Source organism: Epinephelus fuscoguttatus, linkage group LG20 (assembly GCF_011397635.1).
Source record: "Epinephelus fuscoguttatus linkage group LG20, E.fuscoguttatus.final_Chr_v1".
NCBI classification, from domain to species: Eukaryota; Metazoa; Chordata; class Actinopteri; order Perciformes; family Serranidae; genus Epinephelus; species Epinephelus fuscoguttatus.
The window spans coordinates 22,032,078-22,047,209 of NC_064771.1; the positions used below are offsets into that span (position 1 = coordinate 22,032,078).

The window sequence follows — 15,132 nt, forward strand, 5'->3', positions numbered from 1 at the left end:
GGCCCCAGGCTGACAGTAAATACCTGCCCTCATTGTATACAGGGGCCAGGAGATCTGCAAAAGTCAGGGCTTCACAGTCAGCCTTGGTTTCATTTTCTGAAATTTGACATGAACGTGTCACTGGATGATCAAGGGTTCAGTGTCTCACTGTAATTTGTGGTTTGTTTCCAGGGAGGAGAGCACTGCTACTACCATGGGCATGTGCGGGGTCTGCTGGGCTCCTGGGCTGCTCTGTCCACCTGCCACGGCCTGCGGTGAGTCCAGTGCTGAAATCTAGACTGAGTCAGGACCCAAACTTTGGTGAATTTAGGAGATTCAAATGTTCAGAGTAAATTTGCACAAAGCACATTCAGGAGCTCTGTGTCGATTTTCTAAAAAGCCATCAAGGAGAAAATTGACAAATGTTTACAATATTAATTTAATTAACTATGGGCAGGGGCAACACAATGGTTTGAGTTGAAGGTGTGAGAAAGAATAGTATCAGTAACATTGTTAACACTGTGCTACATTACAGAGAAATACAAAACCGTACTAATGAACCTTCATTAATATAGGTAATGGGCAGGTAGCTACTTCCATGTTTCAGATGATATGTCATGTTTGTAGTCGACCAATGAAGATGAGTTTACATATCACCTTGGGTTCGTCCTTCACCTTCTCAAAATGATCCCACACTTTGGATTTCCTGCCCGACATGTTATTAACTAGCCTGTGGAATAACCGCAGGTACCAGCCCTGGAAATTAACCTGACAGCCCTAATGTCTGGTATATTAATCCATACAAAAACCCATATAGCTTGTTTTTACACTTTGAAGGAATTAAACAAATTATTAGTGCCAGCTAGCTGTTTCCCTCTGTTTCCAGTCTTTGTGCTAAGCTAAGCTAACCAGCTGCTGTAGCTTCATATTCACCGTAGCAACATGACAGTGGTATCAATCTTGTCATCTGACTCACAACAAGAAAGTGAATCAAATACTTTCCAAAATATCAATCTGTTCCTTTAAAACATATGTCCTGCAGCAAGGTTTTTAAAATTTAGACACCACAGACTGCCTCAAACATGCCCAGATGTGCTGTAACCTGCTGCTGTGTTTTTCAGGGGGATGTTTTCTGACGGGAACTTCTCGTACGGGATTGAGCCAGTTGGCACTGGAGAGGTGAGTCACGACTTTAGGAGGATAAACCCAGCGGAAACGATCAACCAGTCCAATTAGTAGTAAACACACACACATCAGATGTCTTGGCAACCAACAAGGTTGTGTGGAAAGAGGAATCTCCCAGAAATCTTTCAGACTTAACGAAATGTGGTTAAAAGTCTCAAACAGTCTCACTTTCACTCTCCGTGACTTACCGTCAGTCCAGACGGTGTTACTCTATCTCTGTATGGAAAGTATTGAGTTGATACACAATCCACCAGCACTGAAACACATCTCCTGTCTCATATCTGAGGGAGGCATCATCTCACAGAGGAGAAACTGCAAATCATTGACAAAAACAAGAGGCTTTTTAGATGTTTCAGAAATGCTCAGATTTGATTTTAGCATAGATCTAGTATTAAGAAGAAATAGATGTATAACAGAGTGATGGGAGGGAGCGGGGAGAAAGTGTTTAGAGTGGAAGAGGCTGAGCTTTTTTTCCATTAAGGCCCCCAGTAATCGAAGTACAGCTCAATTACATAGACTGGAGAGATGGATCAATAGCCTCCCAGCTCATCTTCAAACTCTCTCACTCTCTCTCTCCCTCTCCTCGGCTCTCTATCTCAGATGGATCATTTTCATAAAGTATTTATCCCCAGCTCAAGTGTACCACAGTGTCCAGTAGTGTTATTGCCATTATGACAGCCCAGTGATTGATTAATTATGCATCAGAGCACTTTCCTTCCCGTTGATCCATCCCTGCTGCTCCAGAGGACACAGCAGCAGCGTTCTCTCACACAGAGCAGCTGTGGGCTGACACTCAGGATGAGAAGGAGTCATTTCAAGGCTTGTGTGGTGGTAAAACCTCAATTTGTTCAGGTCTACATACTCACGCTCTTTTACAGGAAAGAGCTCTGCAGTTTCGCTTCTGTTGATCAAAGCCTGGTTCAGCGTCAAAGGCCAGTGTCGGATTTGTGTCTGCCCTGATCCCCCATCTGCTGCTGCCTGCAGCGTTTTTTTTTTGTCCTGAGACTTGAATTTGTACTTAAGAAAAACTTTTTCACCACTCATTTCTTATTCCTGCAACGGCCAACAACCACACCTAACCAAAAAGAAGTTTTCTGTCATAAAATACGACCACAGAAAAAATATGCAAACAGGCTTTAGATATTTTTCCATCTTCACTGACACTTAATTATTCCTGTTTTCACTTCTCTGTAAAAGTGAACAATATAATCTGGCTCTTCTGCTCTATCAGCATTTGTTATTTGCTTAAATCACTGAACTCAGTGGGCCTTTATTTGGGACAGGCCTTTATTTTCTTTCACACAAAACCATTGTGCAGCAAACATCGGCAATACAATCAAATTGTTTATTTGAAACAGTATGAATATTAATTGTATAAGAATTTGACTTCAGATAATATATCAATTATGAATCATTCATTTGATCTAGCTCCGATAAACAGCACATCAGAGAGAGTTAGGGCTCTCGAGGATTACGGCACCCAGCATACTGACACACCACTTTATCCTGTTAAAACAATACTCACAACTTGGATTTATTTTTACAATATAATCCTTTGAGGTAGCAAACAATTCTGGTTTCATACATCCGAAGAATGTCTATGAAAAAAGGAAACAGCTTGACAACCAGACCAGGCCTCTAATTGAGACAGGTCTTTATCTGTCAAAATGTGTAGCTACACCAGGCTAGTGAAAGTCCTGCCAAGCGATCATGCTTGACTAATCACTATTGTGTGGTGGGCCACATTTAATGTATTTTAAAGGACAAGCAAAGGGCCATTTAAAATCTGTCCACAGGCCACAATTAGCCCCGGGATGGACTTTGGACATGCCTGGACTAAAGTAATGAACATACCACAATTCTTGTTCAGGTGACTAGAAACTGATGAAAACATAGTTATAGTAAATACTTTATACCATTTCTGCCAATCGAAGACCCTCAATCCTAACACTGGACCTTTAATAGTTAAAATCCTCAGAAATCAGAAAGATATGAAGAAGAATCAGGGAATTAAAATTGAACTGAGTCATCATTTTAAAACAAGCGGCTCAGGGGTCTCATCAGGCCTGAAAGAGGTGATGCCGCTTCTCATGAAAAAGTTGTGATCTATAAAAACAGACTTGATGGGAAAAACTTTAACCTATGCTTACAAACATTCTGGAAATGGGAAATTGGCGACGCAGTTGGGAAGGTGGATTGTAGAAATTTTTTGGCACATGCCATTTTTGGACCTACGTACATTTTTTTTTATGTTGATCCTACACACTGCTTTATAAATAAGACCCCGGGAAAGAAGTTCTAATGTAAAACTTTCAGATTGTTTCAGCAGCAGATAGAAAGGACAAACTAATTCCTCTCCCTATGTCTTGCTCTCTGTCACTTTGTTTTGTTTTCCGGATCGTCCTTCAGGAGCAGAGCGACCACATTGTGTATCGTATGCCGGACATTGACCTCTTCCCGCCTCCCTGTCCAGGTAGGACCACCATCAGGCTCACAGTGACACTCCACACTGAAACTCCTTGTAGCTACATGAGATGATGATAGTTTGATGGGTACGAAATCCCTGTCTCTTGTTTGCCATTTAATCTCTAAATTCTCAGTGACACACCTGCTGTACAAATCCAGCTATAATACAAATTATTTACTTTTGTGACGTCTTAAACTGACTTGATTTTGATGAATCTTTGTGGTGTGATACATATTTGTGTCGTGTTTAGTTGTAAGAAGATTAGACTTTGATGAAACCTGGTAGGATGCAGCTAGTTGCTAATAAGCCCAAATGCTGCTTGATGTTACTTGTTTGGAGATGACGTGTTCAGCCTTGTCCTTGACTCTGAATAGCTTAAAGCAAATGTTCTGTAATGCAAGACTGATTTTGGTTTCTTTTTTACGCACACACACACATGCTGCAGTGCACAGTGCCCTCCTCAGGTTGTCCGGCTGCCCTCCTCGCCCTTGTTAAACGTCTCATTTGGCTGCCTCCTCTCCGCCTCTCCTCTTTGTCCCTGACACTCTTCTGCCTCTCTGGATTCACCCCCTTCCTGTTACCCAACCCCTGCTCTTCCTCCCTTCCACCCTTCCACCCTTCCTCCCTCCTCACCCCTCTCCCCTCCCTTCCCCATTTGGCCAGTTACACTCTCCCCTTTCCTCCTCTCTCCTCTACTGGCTTTGTGATATTGATTTCTCCTGCAGATGAGCGGACTAAAATACATCCATCCACGGACTGATGACTAGCCACTTTTCTCTCTCGCTCTCACTAACTCTGTGCATGTGTGTGTGTTTCCCAGGATGCTCCGTGAACGGCACAGAGCCTGAGGAGCAGACACACGGCCATGTTGAAGGAGACGGTGAGCTGAGGGATGGAGACGACTGGTCTGAAGAGGAGAAGCCCGTCTTCACATCAGGCCTGAGACGCTCAAAAAGACAAGTCAGTTTTCAGAGTCTGTCAGGAACATGTCACAAGTGTCAGGGAGACAGGTTGAAGGAAGTTGCTGTCAGTAACAACTTTCTCTGCAGGATCCTCTGCTGTTGAATCAGGGTTTCACTAAAGCTGCGTTCGTAGAACAGCCAATAGGAACGCCCTCTCTGTCAAATGGTCTGTAATTGACCTTTTGCTAAGCCCCATCTCTTTGTCCAACAAGCTGTTGGCGTAAACATGGAGCCCACACTGTAACTAACTGCACTCCCTGAAGAAATATTATCATATTTTTGGACAAATGAAACAGTGACTCCAGAGAGAAGCAGACAGAGGGGTCTACAGTCTGTGTTTGAAGGATATATCCAGGATGTCAAACTGACTCAGCAGCAACAACAGGTTAAAAAGACAAAGATAGTTAGAAGCTAAAGCCGAACTATAGGCTACAGATCACAGTGTAAAAGTGAACCACCACATCACTGCTGATCGCCACACAAGACAATGAATATAAAGGGAGACTTTGCAGATATTGAACCAGCTGTGTGTCATCACAGTGTGTGCAGATGAACGGTGTTGGACACACTGATGACACAGCTGGTTGAATATGAGCAAAGTTTCCCTGCTTCCCTTCACTGGTTCCTGTACAGCAGGGTCGGCCTTTTTTTCACTGTTACAATCATTATAAAGCAAAAGCAGCATGTGTATACATTCAGCAGGCTATATCTTCAGTAGCTAGCTAGCTAACCCTACACTTTGCAGGGTTTGATTTTGGTTTTGGAACAGGGAAGAAACCTTTCCAGGTAACGAGTATCATTAACACACGATGTGCCCCAGGCACAACATTTAGTTCCAAATCCACAAAACCAGCCTGAACATGAAGGAAATCTGAAACGACTGCATTAGAGTCAATGGAGCACAGCTGTGTTGTTGTTGGACCCTGGTCTGAGCCGGCCTGATGCTACGTTATGATTGGCCAGTCTGCGTCTTTGTTTTCCCTCAGTCCACTTGAATTACAAAAAAAAATTGCCCAGACTGAAGCTGCCTACCCCATCTTTAAATCTGATGAAACTATTGCTGCACAGTGTCAAAATGTTACCAAATAATACCTAACCTATATATTTTTTGTAAACTCTGGAAATTGCTTATTTAGTTATGAATCTTTAATGTTAGCAAGAAAAAGATTTAAAGTTTTTATTGGCCTTTAAAAGTAATCAGATACAGAAGCTGCGATATCTTTCAGATGCAGAACGATTTTCTGCTCTAAGTTTCTATCTCAAGGACAAAGACTAGAGTTTCACCAGCATCAGCATATCTACGTGTGTGTGTGTGTGTTTGTGTACGTGTGTGCACTCTGTATGAGTAATGGCTTCACCTGCTGAGTTTGTGTGTGCGTGCCTGTTGTCTTCATGGGTGTGTGTTTGTCCTGTGTGAAGGTGATTATGACAGCGGACTCAAACGTCTGGCTGTGTTGATCTCTCGCCCCCTCCAGGTGCGGAGAGGCCAGCGCACCGTCCAGACTGAGACCAAGTATATCGAGCTGATGGTGGTCAACGACCATGAGCTGGTGGGTGTGAAGCCTCTTCTACTTTATCTCCGTAATTGCTGCATAATAAGACGTAAGCGTGACTCTCATTAAAATGGGGATTTTAATCAGCTGATAAGACTTTATAATGAGCACAGGAGAAAGATAAAGGCAAAAACAGAGGATCCTTGAAAAGTATTAAATTGAAAACCTGTGGACAACGACATCATTCATTAGCCTGTGCTGTAATCCCCTGCCTATATTCATTTTCAGTGCAAATTCTGAACTTTAAAATCTGGACTCTAATATCCAAAGTTGATTTGAAAAATAAAGCTCAGCCCTAATGTGCATTTCTTTTGCTTTGAAGAGAATTAAATTTGCTGTGTCAAGGTCTTTAAAAGCATTACATTTGCTGAAAGTGTGCAGCAACCCTAAATGCAAAATGTGTTTGTCTCCTCTCGTCAGTTTGTGCAGCTCCGTCGCTCGTCCACTCAGACCAAGAACTTTGCCAAAGCGGTGGTGAACATGGCCGACGCGGTGAGTGAAAAACATACCGTTGCTATTTTTAAATATGAGCTTCCTCTTCCTGTCGTCTTTTTCCTTTTCTTCTAGCCATGGCACAGCTTCATAGACAGTCTATTGTCGGGAGTCTCTTGAGCTTACTCAGGACAGTTGCCATATTTCAGAGCTTTTTTCCTGCGGATGAAACTTTCCTGAGTGGGACAGCTGCCATCCCTTATTCACAGAAAGCCAACAAACTTTATGTGTCTGATTTTATTTTTAACCATCGTAAACATGCCAAACATTTGCTACCATCACTTTATTCCTCTTCATTTAACAGGGTCTTTGTTATGAATGATTTTAATGGTTATTTCTTGTTGACTCATCAAAATGGACAAAATATGTTTTGATGTCTAAATGTATAAAAATCTAGATAATATGAATTAAGCCCAGTTTTATTTTTATCTTCATATTGGTTTTAAGGCACAAACAGTTGCGTCATTATAAGTTACAGTCATTTCAGCACAATATAATCAAAGACCGAAGAAACTCTATGAAGACATTAAACATTAATTGGGGAGGAATGATGAGGACCTGTATTTGGTGAGATGTTATTAAATAGAGACCAAAAAGACAACATTTTGCAGCAACGCTGGTCCATTCTGGTTGCACTCTTTGTTGCTATGGCTCCCACCTTAGGAGCACCTGATCTAGTAGACCTTACAGTTTGTGTTGATTGTTCAGAAATTTGCTCATATGAATTGATAAAAATTAAAGGAATTTGAAGGGAAACTTGGCTGCAAAGGTGGACTGTCTAGACTGTAGATATTGTGCCATAACTGCTAGGTTATACATTATATTATGATGTCTACACCCATTGCCTTGTTGAACTTAGGTGCTGCTGTCATTACATATCTATATTACATTTATTGTTTTTGTGGAAAGTAAGAATTCATGCAAAACATAGAAAGAATTACATATGCGAGATGATTTTGAAAACCTCTTCACTAAGGACAGAGGTAGATACCAGTTAAGTACTGATCTTGTATTTAAAATTCTTGCACATGTCCAACAACTCTATCTTAAAGGGATACTTCTGAATTTTTTATTAAAGTGGGAATCTACGTGGTATTTATTTATAGTAGTGTAACCTACAGTAGATGGTGGTCGGCACGCTCGCATTTTAGAGAGGCAGGCAGTACCAGTGCAGAAGCTGAGCAATGTATTGCTGTGGATGGAGTTGGCAGCAAGATGTGTTTTAGCCACCTAAAATATATAAATGTCAGTCTAAGTGTACGCAATATTTGGAATATTGTTAAGGCTTTACATTGCCATTAGACAGCCCTTTCTGACGGAGGAGCTGAAGCCATTTTCTGTGCTTGCTTCAAAGCCACCAGACTCCACCGGTAGCCCCTTTTACACTGCCTTGTTCAAGACAGGAATATCACGTTGTTACGCTGCCTTGCTGTTCTGTATATAGGGTACGATCGTGGAAAGGGGGGACAGAGTGGTCTCGCTTTTGGGGCAGCTGTAGCTCAGGAGGAAGAGCAGGTGGTCCACTAATTGGCAGTTCGATCCCCGACTCCTCTAGCCCGCATGTCAAAGTATCTTTGGGCAAGATACTGAACCCCAAATTGCTTACAATGGCTGTTCCATCAGTGTGTGTGTGTGTGTGTGAATGGTTATTGAGTAGCAGGTGGCACCTTGTATGGTCTCGGCCACCAGTGTGTGACTGTGTGTGAATGAGCGGATGTGACTCGTAGTATAAAAGCGCTTCGAGTGGTCAGAAGACTAGAAAAGCGCTAACAAGACAAACAAACCGACAGCCTGCAAAACGGGATTGTGGGCAGCACGGGTGTGACGTTTTGATGACATGTTAAGTGCATGACCCACCGTGGGAGATTTTAAAAATAGCTTTTTGCAGTTAGCAGCTAACTCAAAGAAGAAGAACAGTGGCCATAAATGCCCGCAAATTGGGAAAACAATGACATTCAGGAGCTCCTTACCACGTATGTAGTATGGCACACTGGATGGTGACACTGTTGTGTTACATATCACACCTCTTTTCATTCTGCAAAGCTGTGATGCAGTGTATAATCACACACTGGAGCGGAATGATGATGCTGCTGTTGTTTGGTTCTGTGTGAAAATGCAAAGGAGACATTAAGAAGGGACTTTTTATAGCGGCCATATAGCGCCCTTTCTGTGTAAAAAGGGCTGGTAATTTTATCTTGCAGAACACAGAAGTATTCCTGCCTGCCTCTCCAAACTGGGAGCGTGCAGACCGCCATCTACTTACTGTAGTACACTAAATATAGACAAGTACCTCATACAACCCACTTCAAAAAAAAATCTGAACTATCTCTTTAATTTATTTCCCGTAGCTGATGAGACAACTGGGGACAGACCATATTCCCAGTGTCTCAGATGAACAGTCTGTGCTGGAATACAGTACGGTGATAAGTGGAGCCGTCTCTGCTGTAGCATCAGTGCGGGAAACCCTTCACTGACTGGGGACAAACACGGCGATGTTGGTTTCCATGGCAACCGACTGCTGCCTGCCTTCATCCACTCCATGTCTAAAGTAGACAGATACGACTGTCTCCGTTATCTGCAGTATTCGTACAATTTTAAACATTGTATCAGGGAGTGAATGTCAGACCTGCCGCTGGAGTCACTCAGAACAAATCTATGATCCAAACATTCAGCTCTCTCCTCCTCTCCTTTAAAACCTCATGTTCCTCTAAAAGGATGCAGTTTTCTTTGTCATTATTTCACATTATCAAAAGTTAGCCCTTTGCTACAGCGCCCCCTTAGACTTTAGAGGAATACTCAACATGACTCATTCAACCTGTTAAGATCTGAATTTTTCCCACTAACATTTAACTTTTTTTTGTAGTTTATTATTATTTTTATATGTACTGTTGGATAAGTCTCTTTGCAATTTTGTCCCTAAATGTGTTTTCAGTTTTATGGCTGTTTTGTCCAAGAAGACATTCAGACTTCTCTGATTTTCATTTTCATTGATCTGCCGTTGTTTCCAGATCTACAAGGAGCAGCTCAACACCCGCATCGTCCTGGTGGCCATGGAAACCTGGTCCTCTGAAAACAAGGTCTCTGTGGGCGACGACGCCTTGCTCACCCTGCGTGACTTCATGAAGTACAGGAAGGAGAGCATCAAGCAGCGCTGCGACGCTGTTCACCTCTTCTCGTGGGTTCAACATCCTGATTTTAGTTGGTGCTGTTGTTTTTGTTGTCCTTCTTCTTCTTCTTCTTCTTCTTCTTCTTCTTCTTCTTCATCTTCATCTTCTTTCTCTCTGTTTTTCTCCTCTTCCTTCTCCCTCACCACCACCTCCATCTTCTTCCTCCTCCTCGTCTTTTACTTCCTCTTCTTTCACGTTGTGTTCTTTTCTGTCTCCTCCACCACCACCACCTTTTCCCTCTTCTCCTTCACTACCCTCTTTTTTTTCTTCTCTTCTCTTCTCTTCTCTTCTCTTCTCTTCTCTTCTCTTCTCTTCTCTTCTCTTCTGTTTTCTTGTCTGTTGTCTTTTTCTTCTCCTCTTCCTTCTCCACCACCTCTGTCTTCTTCTTTCCCATCTTCTTCTTCATCTTCTTCCATGTCTTGTTCTTTTCCTTTTCCTTCTCCTCTTCCGCCCCCACCACCACCTTTGTCTTCCTCTCATCATCTTCTTCTTCTCTTCTTTGTCTTTACCTCTTCCTCCATATTTATCTTCTTATGTTTCTCCTCATTCTCTTCTTCCTCCTGTACTTCTTGCTCCTCTTCTTTGTCTTCTTCTTCACTGCCTTCTTTTTCTTCTTCTCTGTCTTCATCTTTTCCTCTTCCTCCTCCACCTCCACCTCCATCTTCATTCTCCCCATGTTCTTTGTCTTCTTCCCCATCTTGTTCTTTTCCATTTCCTTCTGTCTCCTCCTCCTCCTCCTCCTCCTCCTCCACCACCTTCTTCTCCTCTCTTCTTCGTCTTCTTCTCCCTCTCTTCCTTCTCTCTCATCCTGAACCTCTTCCTCCTTCTTCCTCTGCTTGTTTTTCTTCTTCTTCTTCTGTCTCCTCATTTGTTGTCTTCTTTTGTGTTCTTCCTCTTTTCTTCCTTCTTATCCTCCACCACCTCCCCCTTCTTCCTCCCTATCTTCTTTGTCTTTTTGCCCGTCTTGTTCCTTTATATATTCCTCTCTTTCTTCTGTCTCCTGCTCCTCCTCCTTTCTTCATCTCCTCCTCCTCCTCATACACCACCGTTGTCCTCTTCTTGTGCACATCTTCCTTCTACTTCTTCTTCTCCTCCTCCTCCTCTTCTTCCTCTTCCTTATCCACCTTCCTTATCCTTCTCTTCCTCCTCCTGTGCCTATTAATACAGCAGTCTCCCTGTCTTCACTACAGTGGGAGGACGTTCATGAGCAGCCGCAGTGAGGCGGCCTACATCGGGGGAATCTGCTCCATCACTCGAGGTGGAGGCATCAACGAGGTGAGACTTGTGTCCTCACGCTGTCCACATCACAGAGACTGGATGTAAATCCTGGTGTCTGTCCAGTGAGCTTCATAAAAATGGTGTATTTATAGAAGTAATGAATCTGGTTGTTGCTGTAAACTTGATTTATCTGTGTCTTCAGTTTGGCAGCGTGGGCCCCATGGCCATCACTCTGAGTCAGAGCCTGGGCCAGAACATCGGCATGCTGAGGAACAAAGAGCGACTGGCTGCAGGTGACTGTAATATTTGGTTATTTCAGCAATGTATCTGCAAATTGCAAGTATCTAAAATCTGTCTTTTACAAATGGCCTTACCAAACTCAAAGAGAAAAGCCTCCTCCTCTGCTGTACTAACAGCTCCCTCAAGTGGTCACCAACTGGCTCCAAAATGTTTTGCTGTGTGCAGTAGTGACCTGTCGTGACCACAGTAATATTTTGTTTATGCCCAGAAGACTGCCGGTGTCCAGACCCATGGCTGGGCTGCATCATGGAGGACACAGGGTATGCTTGTTTTAAATTTACTAAAAATTAATCAGTGACATGTAGTTCATTAAGAACAATTCTCAAATAAAACATGTGTAACATACTTTAAAAATGTAGCTTGTGAAAGAGCCCAACTTCATTCTTATGAGGGCAAAATATTAACATTTTAGTCAACAGGCTATCATATGTAAATCTGACTTTTGAAGGTTTTAAAGGGACAGTTCACCCCAAAATCATAAATGCGCATTTTTCCTCTTACCTGTAGTGCTGTTTATCAGTCTAGATTGTTTTGGTGTGAGTTGCTGAGTGTTGGAGATATCAGCTGTAGAGATGTCTGCCTTCTCTCAAATATAATGGAACTAGATGGCACTCAGCTTGTGGTGCTCAAAGCACTACACAGCAATGTCTCTTTCCAGAAATCATGATCCGGTTACTCCAGATAATCCAAAGACTGTGTTGTGAGCAGTTTCATGTAGGAGATTTTTTCTAACCACACTATCTAGTTCCATTATATTGGAGAGAAGGCAGACATCTCTACAGCCGATGTCTCCAACACTCTGCAACTCACACCCAAACAATCTAGATGATAAACAGCACTACAGGTTAGAGGAAATCTATGTATTTTAGATTTCAGGGTGAGCTGTCCCTTTAAGAAATAGTGCAATTGTTGATTGCTGTATTTTTTGTATCATTTAGTTACTACCTGCCCAGGAAGTTCTCTCGCTGCAGTATAGACGAGTACCTGCGCTTCCTCCAGCAGGGAGGAGGCAGCTGCCTCTTCAACAAGCCCAACAAGGTGAGAGATGGTCAGTTATCAGAGAGGCTGTGCTGGGGCGATTGCGAGGTTATCACACTGAGAGGCTTCTGTTATCTTCTTTCATTTCCTCTCTTAAGCCTTGACCTGCAAAACGCAAATCTACTTACTTTTAATGACCTGTTTCACACAAGTAGAACAGTTTCAGTTTTGGACACACACCTGCCAAGTATCTCAAAGAGCAAATTGTCATAATCTCCACAGTAACACAGAGGTATCGTCTGTGTATGAATGTAGATTTTTTTTTATTGGTTTGAATTTACTTTCATTGTCCATTCTGGTGATATATTGTTTGACTCCTCATGTTTACTTTGTGTCCCTGTAGTTGTTGGACCCACCAGAGTGTGGGAACGGATATGTAGAGCTGGGAGAGGAGTGTGACTGTGGATCACTAGTGGTGAGCTTTAATGAATTAACTTATTTCTAAATGCTTGTCGTAAACACAGATACTGTAGGGACTGATTTGAATTTATCACTCATTCAGGTTTAAAGGGAAACGTCTGTATTTTTCAATCTGGACCCTATTTCCCCAAGTTTTTGTATCAAAAGCCCTGTTTCCACCAAACACTTTCAGTATAGTACCTTTGGAACAAAAGTTTCCACAGCAATCCGTACTCTTTCATGTGGGCGTGGTTGTTGTCACTCACTGTATTTCCTCATCACCAGTGACACAGATGGAAGTCTGCATCTTGTTTATAGTCCACAGAACGAGGCTGCATGCCGACATTTTCAGAACAAAATAGAACAGGCTGCAGTATAAAGAACATTACTTTCCTCTGTAAGGTCCTTTTTATTATGTTGTCAGACACTTATAATCACAATCTGAGCCTGTCAGTGGCAAAAACAAACACTTAAAGTGGACGTAAATTGGCAGTGCACAGTACAGTCAGACTGTAGTTGTGTTGTAATTCCTGTCCATTACATGAGTTCAAAACACCCAAACACTCATCATCTACAGCTGAGCTTTAAACCCTCTCTGACCCACAGGAGTGTGCACGGAGTGGAGCCAACTGCTGCAAGAAGTGCACCCTTACCCACAATGCCATGTGCAGCAATGGGCTCTGCTGCAGGGACTGCAAGGTGAGCTGCTTTTACACATCACTTTAACCAAATTGTTTCTTCAGGCTCTGATTGACTCTTTATTCTGTCACTTGCCTCTGTTCCATTCCCCACGTCTTTTTCCCCCCTCCGTCTTCTTCTGTGGTTGTTTGTGACAGTATGAGCTGAGGGGGGTGACGTGCCGTGAGGCCGTTAACGACTGCGACATCCCTGAGACCTGCATGGGAGACACCAGCCAGGTAAAACAGGCCCCAACACATCTGCAGATTTATCAAGATGATGAAAGGATTCAGATTTCTGAACAGAAAGATGATGCTCTCTTTCTTGCAGTGTCCTCATAACGTCCACAAACTGGATGGCTACATGTGTAATGCAGGACAGGTACGATCATGCTATTTAATTGAATAACTAAATTTAATTTGTTACATTTAATTAAACATATATATCTCTTTGTCTGTCCTTGTCCTGTCCTCAGGGTCGCTGTTACGGAGGCCGCTGTAAGACCAGAGATGGCCAGTGCAGGACGCTGTGGGGCTACAGTAGGTTTGGATTGGATGTTGGGTGTTATTTCTTCATGTCACACGGCCCACTGATGGTTGGGTCGAGGTGCATAAAGTGAAAGACTCTGCTCTTTCTTCTCAGACTCAGCCGACAGGTTCTGCTATGAGAAGCTGAACTCTGAGGGCACAGAGAAAGGAAACTGTGGCCCAGACTCCAGCGGTCAGGGATGGGTGCAGTGCAACAAGCAGTGAGTCAACAGCATGGCTTCATCTAATACATTTTAATCAAGATACAACTTGGTTTGAAGTTGTGTTTTTTTGTTATATGTTTTGTCTCTGGTCTCTGTCAGAGACGTCCTGTGCGGTTTGCTGCTGTGCACCAATCTGACAGATAAGCCGAGGTTTGGTGAGCTGCAGGGGAGGCTCACCAGTCTGACCATCCACCATCAGAACAGATACCTGGACTGCAAGTGAGGCAGCTTTTCTTGGTCGCCTTGAACAACCATTTAAAGGGTTAAAGAAATGCAGTAGCCATACCTGAATTCACCACATGCAGAACAGGATTTGAATTTGTGGATGTTTTTTGGTGCATTTTTGTTTTGGTAGTTGTACAGATCATGACAGGCTGAAAATAGACTCTTAAAGGGACAGTTCACCCCAAAATTGAAATCAGATATTTCCCTTCTTGTCTTGTTTTGGTGTGAGCTGCAGAGTGTTGGAGATATCGGCCATAGAGATGTCTGCCTTCTCTCCAGTATAATGGAACTAGATGGCACTCAGCTTGTGGTGCTCAAAGTGCTAAAAAATACATTTGAAAACCTCAACTGCAATGTCTCTTTCCAGAAATCATGACCTGGTTACTCAAGATAATCCACAGAACTTGTTGTGAACAGTTTCATGTAGGAACTATTTTCTTTCTACCAAATTACACACACCAACTGTTTCACAGTACAGAAGGAAGCGTGCATCTTGTGACAGCCTGAGATATAAACATTAATAGCGTCCCCTTGGCTGAGCTGTAACCTTATTTTTATTTGTTTATTGTTTTGTGGTGACAACTGCAATAAAGCCACTGTTGGTGAATGGCACCCTAAAATGTCGCTAGAAGCTAGTTACCAGCCAATAACGAGCCAAGCTAAATTAATGCTAATAAGCCAGCGTGTTCCCAACTATGGTTCTGAGCTGGTAAGAGAG

At 42.7% G+C, this 15,132-nt stretch overlaps 1 protein-coding gene across 6 annotated transcripts in view; it reads left to right on the top strand.

The window, feature by feature from the left end:
- Positions 1 to 15,132, top strand: part of adam11 (ADAM metallopeptidase domain 11) — a 45,487-nt gene that overhangs the window by 21,759 nt on the left and 8,596 nt on the right. For 5 of the 6 annotated variants that reach the window (XM_049563666.1, XM_049563664.1, XM_049563668.1 and 2 more), the window contains exons 5-22: positions 172 to 254; positions 1,101 to 1,158; positions 3,574 to 3,637; positions 4,452 to 4,591; positions 6,069 to 6,143; positions 6,567 to 6,638; positions 9,647 to 9,813; positions 10,996 to 11,080; positions 11,226 to 11,316; positions 11,532 to 11,583; positions 12,262 to 12,361; positions 12,705 to 12,776; positions 13,367 to 13,459; positions 13,597 to 13,677; positions 13,769 to 13,819; positions 13,914 to 13,977; positions 14,081 to 14,186; positions 14,289 to 14,408. In XM_049563666.1, coding sequence (XP_049419623.1) covers positions 172 to 254; positions 1,101 to 1,158; positions 3,574 to 3,637; positions 4,452 to 4,591; positions 6,069 to 6,143; positions 6,567 to 6,638; positions 9,647 to 9,813; positions 10,996 to 11,080; positions 11,226 to 11,316; positions 11,532 to 11,583; positions 12,262 to 12,361; positions 12,705 to 12,776; positions 13,367 to 13,459; positions 13,597 to 13,677; positions 13,769 to 13,819; positions 13,914 to 13,977; positions 14,081 to 14,186; positions 14,289 to 14,408 — 1,574 coding nt within the window. The remainder of the gene's footprint in view (positions 1 to 171; positions 255 to 1,100; positions 1,159 to 3,573; positions 3,638 to 4,451; positions 4,592 to 6,068; positions 6,144 to 6,566; positions 6,639 to 9,646; positions 9,814 to 10,995; positions 11,081 to 11,225; positions 11,317 to 11,531; positions 11,584 to 12,261; positions 12,362 to 12,704; positions 12,777 to 13,366; positions 13,460 to 13,596; positions 13,678 to 13,768; positions 13,820 to 13,913; positions 13,978 to 14,080; positions 14,187 to 14,288; positions 14,409 to 15,132) is intronic. The other variant, XM_049563665.1, reaches the window with a different exon arrangement.